The sequence below is a fragment of the Pogonomyrmex barbatus genome, unplaced genomic scaffold (genome assembly GCF_055798465.1).
Source record: "Pogonomyrmex barbatus isolate J1 unplaced genomic scaffold, ASM5579846v1 scaffold4, whole genome shotgun sequence".
NCBI classification, from domain to species: domain Eukaryota; kingdom Metazoa; phylum Arthropoda; class Insecta; order Hymenoptera; family Formicidae; genus Pogonomyrmex; species Pogonomyrmex barbatus.
This window is the reverse complement of record NW_028297138.1, coordinates 12,519,695-12,541,179: the sequence shown is the minus strand read 5'-3', so window position 1 is coordinate 12,541,179 and position 21,485 is coordinate 12,519,695. Positions and strand designations below refer to the sequence as shown.

Sequence of the window (21,485 nt, the reverse complement as noted above, 5' to 3'; positions counted from 1 at the left end):
AATTTATCAAAAATATTTTTTTTTTTGAAATATTTAATTATTGATGCATATTCGTAAAAAATTTGAAAGAAAATAATTAATATATATGAGATGTATATTGTTGAAATTTATTAATTACAATACGAAAATATATGATGATAATTATAACAAATATAATTTCTGCCTTTTATTAATGCATTATATTAAATGTGTGTAGGAAATATATTACGATAATTACCAGATATACAAGATATCAAGAACATTTACAAAACTATTAGCGATTATATTAAACTAATAATTATAAGCATATCACAATTTTAATGCATAACACGTTTTGGTGATAATATGTTAACCAAAAACGTCTCTTAAATTATTTATTATTAATGCATCGATAATCAATGGCGGACGAATTTATTTATTACTAATTTTCTCGCTTACTAAAAAGAATATATGCTTTAGAGAGACCGAGAAAACTCCATTATTTGAAAGCGATGAATGTTATATATTTTTAATCCTATTTTTATTGGCGATTACTTAGCATATGCCATACATTTGTAAAAAATGAAAGAAAGATTTTCTTTTTTTTTTTTTATTAAAAGTCGCTGAAAAAAGTGGAAATAATTTACAATTAATGATAAGTATTGTATTAATACATACAATACTTTATCAAAATTTATATGAATATTTACAAAGGAATTTCAGTCCCGATATTAATTTTTATAATATTTTTCTTATACTTGTTCGATCAACATATAATTTTATAAAATTTGATTAAAAATTTACAAGGAAGGATTCGCAAATTTTTTTTCTTTTTGCTTTTGCTTCAGCGAAATGCCGATGTAGGAAGTAACGCGTATCTCGTGAAGAATTGAGTTCTAAGAATGCTTTTATGCTAAATGATAAAAGAAAATAGGCACGCACAGGTAAAAAATATCGAGGCCGGCCGATTCTAATGCACGTTTTTCCGAAGGTGAGAACAATCCTCTATGATGATTAATATTATCTGGCCTTATGCTTAGCCAGTTATGATTATGATATACGAAGCACAGTTGTGTAAGAATATATCAATCTTCCTTGTACATCGAATCAGATTTTCTGGTTCATTACGTTACGTTTGCTGCATATATGATGTAATCGATGTTTTACAGAAATCGTAGAACATCGTTTTACAGTAAAATCCGAAACTAAATTTTAGACTATCTAATTCGTGTAAAATTATAAATAGAATTGTATCCTCTGATTACTGACGCAGATTATAAGTTGTCTAAAATGGATTCAATATTATCCTTCTATATATACAACGCTGTGGCACGTAAATAAAAATACTACGAAACTAAAGTAATTATATCTTATGGTGAATGATGATTATAAAAGTCGCCTACGTAATATATGTGTTAATATAATATTATTTCGTATATATATCATTTATTTGGAATATTAATGATTTTAAATCGCAAAAATCAGAAAATTTATAATGTATTAGAAAAATGTAATTAACAAGAAAGTTGTATTATTTAAAATTTTAAAAATTTTCTAAAATTAGATAAAATAATCAGATAAATAATGAAAGCCTGCCAGCGGGCTATGTTGCAAGTAATTATAACGATACATCATTCGCGATATGAAGCATTTGAATTTATGTATATATTATGTATATATTGAGAAAATAAGGAAAGGAAAAATTATTCGATTCTAAGACTCTGTTTTCCGATTAATGCCATTTATGATCTTGTTATTTTAAAAATATATATCAACTTGGATTGTTTATTATTTAAAATTTATAATTATTTGTTGACTTTTTGCAAGGGTTGAAAATAAAATATCAAGGAAATAGAAGATTGAGCTTGCTTTTTCCTTGTGAGAAAAAGGTAATGTTCATATGTAAGAACCGGTTGTTTGACGTCGGGATTCACCATGACGTAGGTACTTTCCGACTAAATCGGGTCTTTCGTAAAACCCTATTCCTCTTTTATTTTCCCCTTTACTTTAAGTGTACAGGATATTTCAATATCATGCGTAAATGCGTACGTGCGTGCATGCGTGCGTACGTCATTTGGGTAAAACAGCGATTACGATTGCTTCCGTTATATCTGATTGTTGATTTGATAAATGTTATTGTAAATGCGCTTGATCAAAAATCTCCCGATAATCACATCGTGCTCTCTTTATTACGTTATCATCTCGAGTACAACCCCTGCAAGTAAATAGGTACTATAATCAGGCATATGAATAAGATATGAATATCATACATTTAATCACACACATTTAACATTTACTATTTTATATAATTTATATATCTGTTTTACATTACTATACTTTGCATATTAAATTCTGTATATTAATATCAAAATTTTTCTGATTGTATTCTAAAAATGGGGATTTTCCTGCCAACGAAATGCAATAATCTAATATAAGTGGGCTTTCCCCTGTCTTATGTCAGAATTTCCAGATTTGTTCACAAGAAATTCTTCAGTTTTCTTTTCTAATTGACATCAATTAATCGATTTGATAAGCCGATCAAAATTATCAGTCAGTTAATTAATTATTTTCTAAACTATATTATATAATTTGACGACATATTTTATAAAATTACGCGATTTTCTTTTTTAATAGGATGAACAGGATGAGAGTGATAAATTCAATATAAAATACATAAAACAGAAAGAATAGATGGAAATCCAAGAAAACAAAAGCTGTGATTCTATTAATCCCCGGACGCACTTGAATCTCAATAATCAGACGGTCCTCGAAGTCGTGTGAAGTCATTTCCTCGTTATCGATCATCGAGCGAAGGAGGCAAAGGAAAGAAATGTTAGGATTCGATAATGTAAATCGAAAGTTTTAATTTCTGTCGACACATCATCTTGATAATTTTCTACGCATTTATAATTGCTCGATATCTACAGGTGATGCAACACTTGGATCCACTATATCTCATGTTCAAAATTGGAGGAGGCAGTGTAATTCCTCTCCCTCCCTCCCTCCCTGGTTTCCTGTAATTTCCGGCGTGAGGTGGATTCACGGCTCTTTCTGATATAGTAGGAGTAGCGAAGGGAGGAGAAGGAGGAGGAGGAGAAGGAGAGAGAGAGAGAGAGAGAGAGAGAGAGAGAGAGAGAGAGAGAGACAGAGAAAAAGAGAGACCAGGGTCCGTGCGCGTATATATGGTTTCGGAAGGACTCGCGGGTGACGTTCGCTCTCGCCGCCACCACTGTCGCTCGATCCACATCCACGTACGATCGGACTCGCATCAGTCGCGCTCCGCCCGTCCTGAGAATCGTTCGTGTCGCGGTTTCTTCGCGCGTCCGTCGCTCGTCGCACGCGGTGCTAGCTTCTCTCCTCGTAGCCGTTTCTCCCGGTCTTCTGTTTTAAAACGTTCTTGCTTCTCACCGGCGGTCAGATCTTCTTGTGCCGTAGAACGTAACGCTGATCCTTCTGCAAAACGACAAGCATTAGAAGTAAGTGTCGACCGAAGATCAAGAATGGAAAAAGATCTTGAGAAGAGAAGAGATCTTTCAGCTTTATTTCGTGCGAACATAGAATTTCAGAACATAGAAGTAGAGAGTCAGTGGAAAGTCCGATTCGATTATTCTTGTCACTCAAGTGGCACTCAATTATTTTTTGGCCGGAGCTGTTGTAAATTTTTGACATGGAAAATGTCAAATGTCAAGCGGTTACTGCGAATGAAAAGTCCAGTGAAAAGAGAACTCTTTAATTACATTTTGTTAAATGAACAAAATATCAAATTGAAATATATATTGGAATGATAACAATTTATAAGATTCTTTCAATTTTAGAATAGACAAACTTTATTTTCTTTTTTTATCATTGTAAAAATAATCCTCGTATAATTAACAAGATAATTGCTCATCATTAATGACATAATATATATTGATATATATATATATATATATATTAATTTATGTATTGCTTAATACTGAAATATTTATTCTTAATATTGTTCGATAACGCGAGAGTATTTATATAAGAATACATCGTATCTATTAATTTCAGATTTAGTTACATTTATTTCATCAGCTTATTTCTTATAATATGTTTCTAGTACGGTTATCTCGCATTGCTTGACAGTTCGGAAATTTCCAATATTATTTTACAGCGCTTAACATTCTGGAAATCTCCCGACATTCTTAATCGGAACAAGAACCAAAAGATTATCAATCATGAATGGGGTATCGAACCAATGCGCAAAGCTGAAGATGTACGATGGCGAAGACGACAATTCGACGATAATGATCAAGAAACCCTTACCATTAAGGGCGGTTTCGTGGGGCGACAACATCGAAAAAACTGACTTAGATGTTCCCGGAACACCCAAAACACCACGTACATCAACGACGAAAGGTACCATAACTTGTGATAATTTTAATACTGAATAATCACTTATCACGAAAAAATATTTCATAATATTAATTTTTTGAAAAATTTAATTAGTTGCAATTTGTTCCGATACAATTTATCTATTCAATGCAAAATCTTTTACATTGCAGCTTTTGTCAATCAACACGTTCTTTCTAAGAATCGTGAAAGATATCAAATTAACAAGCGAATTATTATAATAACTATAATAAAACGTGTAACCATTACCTCGTACTAATAATTAATGTTTTTTGAGCTGATAGGTAGGCGTAAACACAGTCTACGTAATTCTCGCTCGTATCTCGTCAGACTTAAATCGACTTTACGAAATTCCGTTGATACTTACGCTTAAAAGTAATTTAAATATAAACTAGCGTTTGACACTTCACTCGAATATTCCATATCATATTGGGGAAATATTTTTCTACATATTTTTTTTTTTTACTTCAAATTAATACGTAGTGATAATCATGAAATTTTCATCAAAGAAATATTACATCTGAATCTGAAAAGGTACGAAATAGATATTCCCGGATTAATCACACACAAAATTAAAGTCTGTTTTAATAACCGCTTTTAATTTTATAGATGTCTTCGCGTCAGTCATATTTTTATTTTATAGATATTAAATTAATTAATTATCATTTAGGAGTTGATAAATCACTATATATACAATAATATGTAAAATATTGTTTGTTAACGTGCCAAATAGATTACAATGTACAATTTATATATATATAAATTAAATGCTCTTATAAACGAGAAATGCTTCGTGTTTAAGGAAAAGTCCGAGAATTTCTTTCAATATCAGCACGTGCTAAATTTTGGTGAACGGCCGCCGGAACGACTGTTCCCATATTAATTACACCGCGGTGATCTTGAGATAGTAAACGAGTATGGGCAAGGTATCGTCGGGATACAGTTACAGTGATGTGCAATATAACTGTAATTTTATGAAAATGTGATACATAGCGAGGTGATATCAGAAAAATTTCAGAAAAAGGAATGTAAATCATTACAAGTTTAGCATGACGATAAAAAATCGCGATTCTAAGAATCTCGCAAGAAATCGATGCTTGATCGTAAGAACACCGTTCGACATTATATTTCGAAAACCTGAAATGAAGAGACGATTTTAGATAACTACGTCATCGTAATTAGTCGATTCACCTTGCAAGAAATTATCGCAGAGATATTTTTAGTCATTTTTAGTCGTAAAAGAAAGGATACGTTTCCATTTTCACGACAATTAAAACGCTATCTCTCGTGAACTATACTTTCGAAATAACGGACGTTATGAATATTTCATTACTTTAACGTACAAAGAAAGCGATTATTATTGTCGCAACAGAATCGTCATTTTTGCCGCGTATCAAATGTGAAAACGAACAAGTTTCTCTGCCGTCGCTACTTAGTTTCTCCAAATGTCAAATCATTTTTCGCTCAATTAACGCTCTATAATCGAAATTCTTTCGATATCGTATTGAACGAATTTTCCGCATTGACTTTAATGATCGCTTTGTCGTCGACACTGGATTCAATTACGCGGCACGGTTCATTAGGAAGAGGTGGGCTAACTGAGTTTCCAACGTGAACAAGCGCTTCTCTCGTCGTCGTCGTTGTCGTCGTTGTCGTCGTCATCGTCGTCGTCTTAGAGAAGCCGATCGCTCGCGAGTCCATGAATAATATTGCACGCGAAACCTTGAATCTGTTTTGCCGAGCACTTTCTACGCACCGTTTACGCACACGAAATGGAAACGCGTACTATTTTAATCACGCACGCCACTTTGTTCTCACACGATGGAACAATTTTCTTAATCGACTTGTCGAAGAAGAACGATCATCGGATGCGCGCACGAAATTCTTATAGATCGCTCAAACGATTGAACCGTTAATTAATTCATCTCAATTATATGTGACGTGTCAGGGGAGGGGGGGGGAATCATATTATTGTAATGTGCGAATCGATGAGCTTCGCAGGCTATTGTGAAAATCGATCGAATCGGTCATTGAATCCCAGTGACTAATGAAATGTCAACAGTTACAAGCAAAACCGAAGTCAACAGAAGAAAACTCCTCGTGCTGCATCAATTTCTACGAGATTTGTAATGTGAAAATCTCAGAATCGAGAAAAGTTTCGCAGCAATCGCGGAAAGCGACAAACTCGCCACTCAAATGTACGTCAAACTTGACTCGTCATCCACGTACGAGATATAAGATAATAAATCGGACTGTTGAACCATTTCGCGGACTCGAAATCAATCAAATTCGTTGAAAGCAAATTTTACGAACATTTATTAAGTATGATGATATGCGATAACAGATTGACGAAAGCGAGAAGAGTTTACTATTTCGTAACTGTTTATAATAGAAATATTCTACTTCGTCGAAAGATAACAAATTCTCTCTGTCCGTTGTCAGATTATGTCAGCAAAGTTTTCCGAAGGGTAAATTCCGATCTGCTACAATATCCGATTGAATCTGCTACCGATACGCTGGTATGTCGTTAACATTTTATTCTGGGAAAGAGTCTTATCTCGCATAATGAGTGCAAGACATTCAATCGCGCGGTGTGACCGCACGTAGTTTATTCCGCTTATACGCGAATACGCGCACGGGTCGCGATTCACGGGTCATGACACGCGATAGCAAAGATGTTGAAATGTTGTTCGTCCGACATATACCACTTAGCGAAAATCCTCGATTATTGTGGGCGGGAAAATGAGATCCGCATACGCGGTCGTTCCGTTACGTTTCCGATCTAATCGACGTTACGTTTCATTTGCGTTTCAGGCCATGAGAAGTGCATGTTCCACCATGATTTGGAGCTGGACCACCGCCCACCGACGCGAGAGGCGATGATACCGGAAATGACGCGAAGTTACAAGCTACTATTAAGCTCGCTGGGCGAAGACCCGGAACGACAGGGACTTTTGAAAACTCCGGAACGCGCCGCGAAAGCCATGCTCTTCTTCACGAAAGGATATGATCAGAGTCTTGAGGGTAAGTTTTATTATCATTATTATTAAATAGAACAATAATTAGATCTTCCTAGAGAAAATTCTTTCTGATTCTACCATTTAATTTGTGTCTCGTATCTTATAAAATATCGTTTCTAAAATCGATTTTTTGAGTTTCATAGTTCCACTGCCTAATATAAAAATATTTGCTTGTTTTCTATTCGATTCTACCTGATTAGATTGCCCATATTCTCATATCTAAATTCAAATTTTTCAAAAAAAAAAAAAAAATCACTCCGCAAAATAATAATGTTTGTTTAAATTTAATCTAATCAAAATAAGAATAATGTTAATATCTAATCTAATCTGAAAAATATGTATGCTACAGAATATATTGCTACAGAAATAATGGATTTAATTTCAGTTACAAATTTTTAAGAAACGTTCGTTAGTCATAATAAATCAATTCTTACGCAACACGTTCAATTAAAAAGAAAACACTTTAAAATCGGAATTCCGTACGTCAATCATAAAATTATTTAAAGTGCTGTCCTCTCCAGTCGGCACTGCGGAACATTGCAAAACTAATGCGCCTGCGGGTGTATATGTGTAGAAAAAGAAAGAGAAACTGAGAAAATAGTGCAGCCTTGATTTGACGGTCGGTTAGCGCAAGGTTGCGCTCAAAGATCCGTGTAGAATGAATTTTACACATAGGTGGCAATTACACGCAATTGCGATCCATCGTTTATTGCTAACGGCTGCCGATCGTCCGACGATTGCCAGTCTTATAATTCTAAATACCGTCGCGACTGTGAATCATTGTATTTCAGATCGTTTCACGATCGACAGAATTATTGAAGGAGGCCTTCATTTCATGCAGGCGATGCTCTTGACTTTGGCAAGTCGAAAGGCATCAAGATCAATTAAATCGTCAAATCAAATAATTAATATCTATATAATCTTTTTAATAGACGCTGGGATGTAAAGATAAAAAGAATCGAAAGTTCGATAACAAAAGAATTATATTTATCACAACATATGTTATACTTTATCATATTGATATAACTGCATTATCTAAAAAATGAATATCTAAGAATATATGATACTTGAAATTGTATATGCCGTCTTGTATTGCAATACCTTTTTTCTTGGAAAATTCTTTAAAGCTATTTGAAATTTCCTCGCGATAAACCCATAATGTTATCATCATCAATCACGTTAAAAATACGGTCGTAATAAATAAAATATCAAACTTATGAAATGAGCAATAATTTAAAGAAACGTCAGAGACAATGTAAGCTGTCGAAGCTTACAACGAGTTACTTTTCCGAGAAGTTTCGAATAATCACGAAAGAGAAGAGGCAGCTTCTCGCAAATTGAAAATTGGAAAAATTCAAAATGTATTAGATCTTCCTAGATGATGAATATACAGCGTGGAGTAAAGCAGTGGTTAAAGTCAAGGATACAATTTAGGGCTTGCGAGAATAATTAAGTAATTAACTGAGAAATCATCGCGCGGTAACTCGATTTCTTTTATTGCGAATAATACGGCGTGGAATTATAGAGGTGCGCTTGTACTCGGTGAAAGTAGCGCACTTTTCGTCTTTTTTCTTTTCAACTTGTTCTCTATTGCAGAAGGTAATGTAAGAGAGGAAAAGAATGGAGAGGGTGGGATTTAAGTGCGACTCACAGAAAAGAGAGCGTAAAACTCTTGGTATAAATGGGGTTCTCAGGGACGCACGAGGCACGGATTGAAAGGAAAATCCTCTTCATCTTTTTTTCTCTCTCTCTCCTCTCCCTTCTTCTCCCATGTCACGTACATTCGGTATAAATGTCACGACGCTGGAACAATTGCTAGATTTGCAGAGATTCAGAGAAAAGTCCCGACGCGTCATTAGAGTGATATGACAAATGGAATATTTTTCCTTACTATGACAATTTCGTAGCGAAAAGAATCTAGTGCGTATGTATTAAATAGCGCGAATATTGTTATATTTTGACAATTCTCATGTTGAGTAACGTGCTCGCTTTTTATTAATAATAGCAAAATCAAGATGATATGATGATATCTTTCTTTTAAAATAATTTTCGAATGACCGTAAGATAAGAATTACTTCTTTTTCTTCTCGAGTCGACGTCAAGCTATAATCGCTCGCAATAATCAGATATTGTTCCAACGATCCTACTTGAAAGGAGCACCTGTGGGTGATGGACGAAGGACTTTAATTCACTTCGGCTTAGCTTGAACAGCGGAGAGACCCTCGAGATAAGCACTTACGATGCGGCCCGGCGAATCTGAAACGAGGGGCACTTTCGTACGAAAGCTCGACCGCCCTGATCGAATCAACCCCTCGCGCAGACAATTCCACTTGTGGCTTTTATCTCGCCTATTGCACGCTCGCCCGAATTCCTCTTAACAAGCCATACTTTATATATATATATTTTCAATCGATAAATTCTACGGAATTTCTATTTCACAATGAAATAGAATTTTCAAAATGCCGTACGCGTGGCAGATCGTAAAAATTAATCAGTCGAATCGGTCAAGCCGATCACGCTTGAGCTATGGGATCATAGAATAGAATCGAACTCTGCTATCAAAGAGCATTCCCTGGCACAGAAATAGAGTAGAGGAAATTGCTTCACTTCCACGTGTGACGCGAACCGCTGGGTAGATGTCTGGCTGTGCATTTCCTGGGAAATATCATACGATAAATCATCACGAAATAAAATCGTGCGCTTTGTGAGAAGTAAGGTTCACGTATCTCTACTGAGATACGTGAGAGTCATGCATTTTTGTATCGGAAGTGGAAAGAAATGATTACATATCGAGTTCGATGAGATTCTAATTAGCGCCAGTCTTAAATAGAGAGAGAATCGTTTGGAAAATTGAGCTCGAATAACTGACCGGTTAAATGAATCCGGTTTCATTCATCGTTCGTCGGTCATAGCGAGGGTGTTTCTTGTTAAGGTTGCCGTGGAAACCGTGCGGAGAGCACCACCATTATCTAGCTGCAGACACATACAGACTGTCCGCTCGTATGTACGCACTAACACTAAAATCTATGGTGCAATAAGTAGGTCAATATCGGATAAATCACAGCCAGGATAACCCGCTTGCTGGCACGAAAGAGCATTTCTTTCATGAGACAACGCTCTCAGTCGTTTCTTTATATAAGTTAAAAGAATTGAATGTCGCTACAAAGAAGTTCCTCAATATATCTCGTCATGTTACGTAAAATATAATTTTAACAAATTCAATTCGAAACTCTTTGGAGAATTTTATATTCGGGCACGTTGATTGTTACGTAACATGACTTAAAAATAACGAATAAAACTCTAATTGTTGCAGATGTAATTAACGATGCGGTATTTGATGAGGATCACGATGAAATGGTGGTTGTAAAGGACATCGAGATGTTCTCCATGTGCGAACATCATTTGGTGCCTTTTTATGGGCGCGTATCTATTGGTTACCTCCCCTGCAAGAAGGTACTGGGTCTCAGCAAGCTCGCCAGGTAATTACGCTAAATAACCGTTAATTAAGAATCTTGCTAGATCTACTGAATTCGAATCGTGATGTGAACTCGACTGAGCGTGACACTAACTCGATATTAAGTATAGATTATTCGCGATTGAAGGTTCAAAGTTAATCCCTTCTACTTGGCTGAACAACTTAATGGCGATTTTATCGTGTTGTTCCCTCATGTGTAAAAACCATTTATGGTAATGATAATTTTAGCCGATAAACATCTTAGATCTTAGATTTCAGTCTTTTAAACTAAATTCTTGACATTCGGATCTCGATGAAAAGCCTTAATTTATAATAAAATAAAGACTATTATTAAACTGTATTATCTTTCACTTTCTGAAGAAGTCTATATTTTAATATATAATCCTCAATCTTATTTGAGATAAAACGTGTCACGCAAAATTTTCCCTCTTCTCAAAACATAAGATTGCGCGAGAAACTGAGAAACTTCGCGTAAATTAGAAAAACAAGAGGAAAGTCCTCTTCTTTATTTCGGAATCCACATCCTACTTGCGGTGCCTCAACAATTTCGTCGAGTTGCACGTCCACTAGTCCTGGCCTTGATCAGTGACATATTAAAAGAAAGAATATGACGAGGCTGGTCTCCTAAGATCGCATACACTTTCACGCGCATAACGGCCCGGAGTTCGCGTTTACTTGTTAAATGCCTTGCTTAAAAGCAAGTAAATGGTCGATGATGGAAACACGATGACATTCCAATGCGCTGTTCGAACGACGGTTCGTACTTCAAAGCCATCTTTTTTTTCCAAGTAGTTTTTACAAGCTCTTTCTGGATAATGGATTTGGAATGGAACAATATTTGCATGTACGCAGCCTCGAGTTTAACGGTAGATTTTTTTTTAGACGGTTTCTCAGAATGATTTAGAAAAGTCTTTCCCGCAGGATCGTGGAAATCTTCAGCAGACGACTCCAACTGCAGGAGCGACTCACAAAACAAATTGCGATAGCGGTCACGAAGGCTGTGCAACCTGCGGGAGTAGCCGTTGTGATTGAGGGAGTGTATGTATAAAGTATTTTTATGAAGGGGATAGGCGGTATCGTTATTTACCTATTTATTAAAGGGAAAACTTTAATTCTGGTTTTGAATTGCTATAAAGGCACGTGATTGGTGACACGGCAATTATCTTGAATTTATATATATAAATTCAAAAATAAAAAGAAATCATCAGGTGCCTCTAAGATTCTATCGCTGAATATTGCCTGTATTCTTTTTCTTTCTGTTGTTATAATTTTATAATATATTCAAATTGAAATACAGTGATACCATGCGATTACGAAACGTAGCAATCATTCCGTCGTCAATCATTTGAAATAAATGAAATCACAAGAAAAAAAAACGACCGCGATGAATAATTTATTTAAAATAACGTTGCGCACAAAGAAAGATCGAATGCGGGGATGAGAAATATTATAATTGAAATATAATTATGAAATAACCGCAACTTGTCGTAATAAATGTGTGTACAAGATGATAATTAATTAATAGTATAATATATAAATAGTTGGAGCTATATTTTGCGATATCGAGCCAATTTACCAGTTGAAGCCGCGCTTTCCTTTCAATCAGCCGCGGAATAGTTTTCGCAGGTGGAACGATCGCGAAGGAACACGACCTTGTTCCGCCGCGTGAACGTTGTACATAATTAAAGCACTCACGTAACGATCCGGTTGTTTGTTACACGGCGTATGCATTAGCGCGACCGATAAATCTCGAGCGGGGGTGCGCGATTGTCGGCCGGGGTTATTAATCGTCGCGTGATTAATATTGAAATCGCTCGACGCGATCGTGAATTATTCAGAAAGACCACACCACGCGCGCGTTTCCGGATATACAATTGTGCTATCTGAGATATCGACGATAACAGAAGTATCTCGCGAGAACGACGCTCAACTCACGCTAATATCTCGTAAATGCTGCTGCCAGGATTTCTCTTCCCCGGCAGATCAGGATTATTTTCGTCGTCTTCTCGCGCGAATAATGCCATTATCGGCTCTACTTTCGACTGTAGCCGACGCTATTTTTACCAACGCGATTAATTCATAACACTGCTTTACCGCCGTCACGCCGATCTATTTATTCCGCAGGAGTTTCCGAAAATTAATAATCCCTAACGCGATGCTATTCTCGTGCGAGAACCAACGCTATTCTCGCCGGTTCGCGCAAATAATTTACAGACTCTATTTTTCCTCGGTTCGTCCGCGCCGCGAGGATAAATCGTTTGACTAAATAAGCCGATTTATTTACTATAAGAACGATAAACCGATAACAGAAGTTATTACAGAACCATCACGAACGCGATAGGCGATCGTCGTGTCGCGACACGAGGCGGACGCGTGTTTCCCCAGAAAAGTCGCTCGCGATACGATATGCATTATTTAATCAAATCTTCCCGCTCGCGAACCGATAAGATCTATCTCTTGAGCGCAAAGACGACGGCTCGGAAAGAGATCCGAGATAATTTGTAACGCGAGATCTAACGGTACGATTTCTTTTTGCGATTTTAATTACAGCACGCGCATGTACGCACTGCGTTTGAAGCAGAGGGGAAAAAAATTCTTTTGCATACATTGCAGGCACATGTGCATGGTAATGAGAGGCGTGCAGAAGATCAACAGCAAGACAGTGACCTCGACGATGTTGGGCACGTTCCGGGACGATCCGAAGACCCGCGAGGAGTTTCTGAATCTGGTGCACAAGTAAACGGTCGAGTCGCGTCGCGGTGTCATTATCATCGGCCACCAGTGGGACCAGTAAATTTCAACGCATGGCACCTCGACTGCTCTCCGACATCCGACCGCTACCTCGTTGGCAGAGCCTCCCCGTAGGACTTCGGGATCATCGCCGCCACCGCGAAAATCCCTCCCGTACATTCCGTTTGTTTTCCTGTAAATAGATAGATGCGTCGATCTTGATTCCACGTGCTGCGGTTTTCCCTTCCCTACAGCACGGTCGGGAAAAGTCCAGGGATGATCGCTTTTCGGGACCAAGATAGCGCGATAGCGGATGGTAGAGGCGACCGTTCGAGGCGTCCGCCATTGATAGGGACGCGCTCAAACTGCTGATCGAGTGACACTGACAATAGCGATGACTATAATCGCGTCGTGATCATCCGCGGAAAATGTTCGCGGAACGATGATGACGACGCGAATGATTTCGCGAGCGATTTGTCGCGTCGCGACGGGGACGATGAACGACGTGCGTCCTTGAGGGCGTGAAGGGGCAGCGAAGAGGAAGTTTAATCCGTCGATCCGACGAATTATTCAAAGCGATAGAGAATATCTATGGGAGCGAAAGATCGCTGCTGGATCAGCGATAATCTTGTTGCGGAGAGCCCCCGTTCGTTGCGTCTTCGACTGTTGCTTACGAAGGAGCGTTTTTTAGGAAAATTTTTTTAAAACGAAGGTTCCCGGCAGGCGCAAACTCACACGACAGTCGTCGCGTTTCTTCTGACAATAAATTATACACCCCATAGATTAGTAAATTCTTTTGAAGAGATCGCGCTCGACTCCTTCGTCCATTTGCGTCGACCGTGCGAGCTTTCGAAATTCATAGCTTTACGTCGCCAACATTCCACGGCATACTTGACGTTTTTTAACGCGTGCGTTTTTCACGATTGCGAAACTCGACAGCCACGGGTTTCGCATCGTCGTCGATCCGCATTGCGTAATCAATGCCTCCTTTTATTCGTTACGTTTGGTATTCGTTAATAAGCGTATTTAAAACGACAATTGGAACGATATTTTCAAAAGTTAGCCATTTTTCGCTTCCGCAGCTTTTAAACTTCTAATATTTCAAATCAAGGCATATACTCAAATTAAATTATTTAAAATTAACTAGAAAACGATATTTCGTTATATATTTGATATTCTGATATGTAACTTATCAAAAAATTCCTTTCTAATTAATTGTATCTCACAAACCATTTATTTATATTTGGATACTTATTATATCGAAAAAATTATTTCGCGTTTTTAAATGCGCTTATTATCGAATGCCGCATGTCATTCTCTAATAAATGATCATCTCGCTTTAGTTTGACTTAACTTTAAAAGGACTCGCGAAGAAAGTGTCATGAAATGCGCACTGCTTCAGCCATGCATTGTGCATCGTGACGAATTGCGAAAAACATTATTTTCAAAGTATACACCGCATTTGCCTATCCATTCGTCGAGATATATCCCAGGCGAAGTCCACCTTTAAATTGTCCATTTTTTTTGAAGGGTATTCTCGACCGCATCACGAATTGCATATCATTAAACTTATTTTTGCGTATTCTATGTTAATTAAAAGATAAAAATATTATTATCGCAAGTTTATAAATGTTGTTAAATCCACGTGAGAATGATTTATCTTATTTGGGAATGTGAAAATTTACAAAGATGTTATCTACTGTTGCACTTTATTTTTTGCTTGCTTACGGCTAGTCCATGAGCATCGCTTCTCACACAGAATTTTACTGATATTTTTAACTATATAATAAGATAACATAGCTTATTTTATGTACGTATCATGTTTTGTTGGAGTATGTGATTTAAAACTTCCTGCCTCAACAGACTGAAGTGACAGAGCTTCGGTATATTCTCCGATTACTTTCTGAATGTGAAAGGCTGGAGAAAGATGTTCAAGTTATGCCTATGAAAGTGAACATTCAATATCTGTAATATTTTTCTGATGATATTATATAAAAGTTATATTTATATTTTCAATGACGGCGTTATTTGTTTCTACTTTTTCCTCTTTTTTTCTATATACACGTTCCTTCACATAAGAACGATAAGAATATTTAACATTTCAGGAATATGTTACATGTTACAATTTAGAAGATTCCTCGGCGTATCTTTTTTTCCCTTAATAATTTAACATATAATATGTACATTGCTGAAATTTGAAGCATGTAGCATTATTTTAGAAATTTCAGATGACAATCAAGTATTCATAATGGACAAATGATGCACTTTGATCTACACACATGAATACCAAGTGTCCGCTGTTGCGTGACACAAATCTCTCGCGAAATAATGTCCCCAATCCAAAATCCAGACTAGTCTCTCATAGATCTCGTATCTGTTCTCACTGAACAGCTCACCCGTTCCCAATGAATCACGCACTTCTCGTGTGAATTAATTACTATAAGTTGATGTCAGTGAGAGATAAGATCATCGAGAATTGACGCGAGACTACATGGCGTCGATGAAACAAATATGCGAATGAGAATAATAAATTCCGTATTTTCTAGTATCTGAAATTGTTTTAACTTTTATTTTGAATTCTTTATACTTATTTATGATTCTGAAACATCAGTAAAATATATAACATAAAGAGAATTACAAATCCTGCTATAAAATTAGTAAAAAGAAAAGAATAATATGTAAAAAAATTAACAAATTTAGCATCGCATATTCTCGATTCTTATATCGAATTTTATAAAATTTTTTTCTGAATTCTTTTTCAATCTCAAATCTCAGCAATGATAATATTGTAATTTTCTTTATAATCATTGTACTACATACCTCAACTGGAGCATCCGAATTCCCTGCGTCAACCTGATGAAGAGGAAAGTCTGTGCTGCTCTCTGTGGACTTCCAACTTTTGCTGGCGAAGAAGTAAGGACTGCCAGAAAGTCGTTTCGTTGTACAATCAATTTGATCGTTGTTCCTATGTATTTCTGTCCTCTGAAAGCTTGATTGTAGTCATTATCATGATAATGGATTCTAGAATTTATTCTTCATAATATTTATTGTTCCAGGATCTTGATGAATGTCAGCTTTTAAAAAAAGAAGCAGAAAACAATTTCTTTAAAATTTGTCAATAATGAAAAACACAAAACTTGATACACTAATTAACTAACACTAATACATTAATTTTTTGAAGATACATTTTCTAAATCTTTGGAGAAAAAATTGTTCGTAAATATTATATTTATAGATATAAAAATATGTAACATATAAAAATATACAGATTGTTAGTTGTGTCCTCGTCTCTTTCGTCCCCGAGACGTCGAGATAGTTTTACGACGTTGAATGTGGGATTCATTTTTTAAATCATGCTCAATGTTCTGGTTCAATAAAGTTGTTAGAACCTTGCCGGCTTCCTCAAGATTTTGATGTACATATTCAATTATTTCATCTATTTTCTTGTCCCTGTTGGCAAATAATAAAAAATAATAACATTTCAAATTATGATATATAAATGTTGTATGATGTTCTTTGATGATTATTGCTTCTCCATTTATTTTTTTAAAATAAAACAATAATAATTAAGACGAAAATAATATAATCAACAAAATAATCAACAAAAATAAATGATCAATTCACCCGATTAATTCCGGAGTTTGCGACATGCAGAAACAAGATAGTTCATTTGCTCGACGAAGTTGTTTATTCTGAAAGTTTTCTTTCGACTGTGTGGATTCTTCTAAGGGTTTTTCTATGAAAGATGACAGTGGCTTTGATAAGATTGGAGATTGAGGTTGAGATGATGGATTTGATGCTTCTTGAACAGATTCTGGTAATGCTTTAACAGTTTCTTCAACAGTGAGAATGTCTTCGAAAATATCTGCACCACTCATAAGATGATTAGATACATTCAATAAATTAACTTTATATGTGATAAATTTATATGTGATTATAGACATCGATTTTTGATAATTTAGTATATTGATGACTTTTGATATTTGCTGATTGTGAGAATTGACAGAGAATTAGATAAATAGAAAGTATTTTTAATAGAAAAAAGTATCTCTTACCGATCTTGGACACGTTTGGACGTATATGCTGCATTCCAATCTTAATGAACTATTAAATTTATGTGATTTTTATAAACAATCATACTTTTATAATATACATCTAAGATTTTTAATGTTTTTGTGTACGTATGTACGCACATATGTAACAACTGGCATGGAAATAATAATGTACAATTATTTCGTTTTTTTTATTTCGTAGATTATTTCAGACATAAAATAGCGATTTACTTGTCAATTTAAATCGTACATCTAAAGACAAAGTTTGACATCTCAATAATAGTAAAAAAGTAAGAAAAATATAAACCAATATGAACTTTGCGGATTATTAGGGAAACATGTAGTTCTGTATAAAAATCTCTATATCTGTCAAATATTATAATATCTAATAAATAACTAATTAAAGGCACTCAAGTAGATCCAATTAAATCTTACGAAAAAATATAAAAATAAATTGTGGATTATTAATATATAGGAAGTTCAATAGTTTTAGAAACAGTCGGAAATTTGGAAACATACACACTAAATACTGACACTAAATTGATGTAAATCTACCTATATTACAATGTCAAAAAGAAATTAAAAAGTTATAATTGTCTAGTATCATCTTATGTATTCCATTACAACATGTATTGATATGATAATTGTATAAAATATAATTAATGTTCAAAGATTCATAAAAAAATTATGACGTAAAATATTTGTCAAACTTGCAATAATTTTGGTTTTGATCGATTGTAAACTTTTCTCTTAAAATAGATAGACGTTCTGAAGAGAAGCGACATTATTCTTAATTGAGAACATATTGATTTCACAGTTTAATTCATCGAGCATTATTGCAAATTCGGTGAACATTCTCTATTGAAAATAATGTAAACTCTCTCTATCGTAATATTTCTCTTTATCTGTTCGTAGTTTTAATAATTTAATAAACCACATATTTTTTTCAAATATATAAAAAGATGATACTGCATATTGTACATAGAAGAATAATATTTCACATGAGAAACCAAATAAATATATATAAAATACACATTAAATATATGTATATGGATGTATATTTATGTATATTTATTAATGTATTTTTAAAGTATTTGTTGATATTACATTATATTGTCCCCTTTATTCTTATTTTTAAAATGTACGATGCATTGACACAGTTTTTTTTCTACTTAGAAAAATATAAATCAGATATTGTTTTTATTAGTTTTATCACAATTTATCTTTAAATTATATAATTTTTATTTTGCAAGTGATTGAAAAATCTAAATACGGTACATACATATAATAATTATGTGTTTCTTTTATATATAATCTTTTTTTGTATTTAATATAAAATTATTCTCATATATACAATAATACCATTCGATATTCTTTTATTTTAATGTAGGAAATCTTAAACGTTGTGTAATAAATTCTATTTAAAGTGGTATGAGGAAAGCGAAAAGATAAATATTACAATAAGTGTCATTATTTTCAATAAAGAATTTTATATACGTATCTATGTACATAACTTTAGGTAGCCTTTTTCAGTGGCGGCCTATAGACGCCGACCACAACAGCGTGATCTCTCTCGTATGGTTCAAGTGTAATTTGCTCTTGTGGTTTCAGGTTGTCAGCCATTAACTTTTTCACTTCCGACGCAAACACTGCTTCAGGCGGAGCAGTTGAATCTATGCAACTTGCCTAAAATAGACAAATGTAAACAATTTGAAAATAAAACTAAATTTATTATCTTAATTTTATCTTCATCATTATTCAATTCTTAGATTATTATGCTTTGTAATCTCTAAGCTTAAGTACTTTGAAATATTATAGTTTAATTGTGAATATCTTACTTTAATAGAAATGACGAAATGTCCGCCGTTCTTAAGGAAATGCTGCGCGTTTAATGCAACAATTCTAGCCTGATCTGGTTGTGCAACATCCGAGAATATAGTGTCTACCATTCCTACAAGCATTCTGTACTTATGAGGATGTCTCGCATCTTCGACTATAGGTATAATGTTACTCCTTCTTTTAGCAACATCAATTAAGTCTCTTCCTGTTCGATGGGAAAATTCTACTGCAAATACAGTTCCTTCCTATGTAAATAAAAATTTTGAAATATTTATTCTCAATTTCGTAAAATTCAAATACTTATAACAATATAGACTTTGTACGCACGTTTTTTTTTTTAGAGTAACTGTATTTTACTCATTGGAGAAAAAACGAGCATGTGATTGTTCTAGCATTACTTCGACACCAAATTCGCAATTATAAGCAAATCTGGCTCTAATGTATGCATAAATGATTTTTCTTTCTTAAACAGCACTCCAATATTAAGATGTACTTACTGGACCAATTATATCAGCAACATGAGATACAGTTGTACCCGATGCAGCACCTAAATATAATATTTTGTTTCCACGGGGCATATAAATATTATCTACTCCTCCAAGAATGGCAGCAGCTAATTTAGATCTGAATGGATTCCATACTCTGTATTCGATTTTCTCACCCTTTTCACTAGGTTTGTCAGACTATACAATACATTTCATGTTGATTTACATGTAAAAATATAAAAAATAAAATTTTTATGGAGAACAAGCATCTACCTCAACGCTGATTCTTTTCTCGCCATATACTGCTACACCAGGCACCAAGCTCAAAGTCACTAATGCATCTTCCTTTCCTCTAGCTATGAATACTCCTTCGTGACGATGCGGTTCTATTATAACAGTCTTTCCTCCTTTGAAAGAACCACCTCCTCCTCCTCTTCCTCCTCCTCGACCACCTCGGCCTCCTCGTGGAGTACCACCACCTCTTCCACTCTTAAAGCTTGGTCTACTTTCTCCAAAACTTGATCTACCACCTCCACGACCACCACCACGACCACCGCCACGGCCTCCTCCTCTACCTCCTGGCGAAAATGCTATAATTAAAAGAAAACCATTATGTAATTTTCTATAAATATTTATAATTGCTAATAAGTATTTATACTTATAAGCTTTATACTTCATAACTCATTAAACTAAAACTAGTATATAATACAATTTTATCCTGATGCGAATTATAGATCGTCCAAATCGAGCTTCGATTTCGATTCGATTTCGAAATGTATATGTAAATAACGAAAGAAATTCATGGTAACAGCATCATACGCGTATAACGCACGTTTTTACGTGTTAGGTTAGTTAAAAAACGATCATGCCACGCGACCAAGTATTCGTCACATGACACAAATGTCCATTCATAGCCACTAGAAACGAAAATAATCGAAAATATCTATAAATTAGTGAGGCAGATTATCAAAACGATTTCATATTCCAATCTAATATTAGATCGCAAAATGCGTTTCGTTTCATCAAGGTTAGCTTCGTTGGCAAAAACCGGTACGCAGTCGACTGCGATGATCTTCATAATCAAAGATTGCGAGATAAAAATTAAAGTATAATATACATTATATATTAAATTTACCTGGTTTACCCATAACGAGTTACAAACACACGTTCAATCGCTTTCTCAAATTATTTTCTTTATCCAAGAATGTGAACACGTGCACCGAGTTGCACTGAACACCAAAATACATAGAAGTGCTTAGAAGACCACCGGAAAAATGGAACCGCCAAAGTTCAGGCCAACATGCACAGTGATACAGCCATGAAGAAAGGAAACGATTGAAGGGTATACCAATGTAAAAAGATAAGGTGATTCATTGCGCATATATGATAGGGATATACCCCTTCCACTATAATGTATATACCCAATAAAATTTGAGTCTATATTGATTTAGACTCAAATCTTATTGGTCGAGATATGCGCATAATCTCTGTTGAACAAAGTACACGGAGAAAATATCTCATCCAATCACAGTTGAGAATCTTTGAAACGTAG

At 35.0% G+C, this 21,485-nt stretch overlaps 3 protein-coding genes across 6 annotated transcripts; 1 reads left to right on the top strand and 2 right to left on the bottom strand.

Moving 5' to 3' along the window:
- Positions 1-552: 552 nt before the first annotated feature.
- LOC105425552 (uncharacterized) lies at positions 553-17,628 on the bottom strand. 4 transcript variants are annotated; one of them, XR_016140199.1, is made up of 4 exons: positions 17,182-17,628; positions 16,824-17,007; positions 16,378-16,631; positions 15,250-15,499 (listed from the first exon to the last, which is right to left on the bottom strand). XR_016140199.1 is itself a non-coding variant. In XM_089081040.1 (2 exons), exons 1-2 carry the CDS (start codon positions 17,499-17,501, stop codon positions 16,830-16,832), a joined length of 498 nt encoding a protein of 165 aa, XP_088937166.1. In that variant the 5' UTR covers positions 17,502-17,628; the 3' UTR covers positions 16,377-16,829. The 4 variants fall into 4 exon arrangements, 1 of the variants encoding a protein (XP_088937166.1); XR_016140198.1 differs by lacking the exon at positions 15,250-15,499 and adding an exon at positions 553-3,411 and having other exon boundaries at positions 16,378-17,007; XR_967654.3 differs by having other exon boundaries at positions 16,378-17,007.
- Pu (GTP cyclohydrolase punch) lies at positions 3,293-15,573 on the top strand. The gene is made up of 6 exons (XM_011636374.2): positions 3,293-3,434; positions 4,094-4,338; positions 7,147-7,356; positions 10,666-10,831; positions 11,749-11,865; positions 13,441-15,573. Exons 2-6 carry the CDS (start codon positions 4,158-4,160, stop codon positions 13,565-13,567), a joined length of 801 nt encoding a protein of 266 aa, XP_011634676.1. The 5' UTR covers positions 3,293-3,434; positions 4,094-4,157; the 3' UTR covers positions 13,568-15,573.
- A 574-nt stretch (positions 17,629-18,202) lies between the features above and the next one.
- Fib (rRNA 2'-O-methyltransferase fibrillarin) lies at positions 18,203-21,255 on the bottom strand. The gene is made up of 5 exons (XM_011636363.3): positions 21,069-21,255; positions 20,207-20,523; positions 19,946-20,131; positions 19,448-19,693; positions 18,203-19,295 (listed from the first exon to the last, which is right to left on the bottom strand). Exons 1-5 carry the CDS (start codon positions 21,079-21,081, stop codon positions 19,125-19,127), a joined length of 933 nt encoding a protein of 310 aa, XP_011634665.1. The 5' UTR covers positions 21,082-21,255; the 3' UTR covers positions 18,203-19,124.
- Between the last annotated feature and the right edge of the window lie 230 nt (positions 21,256-21,485).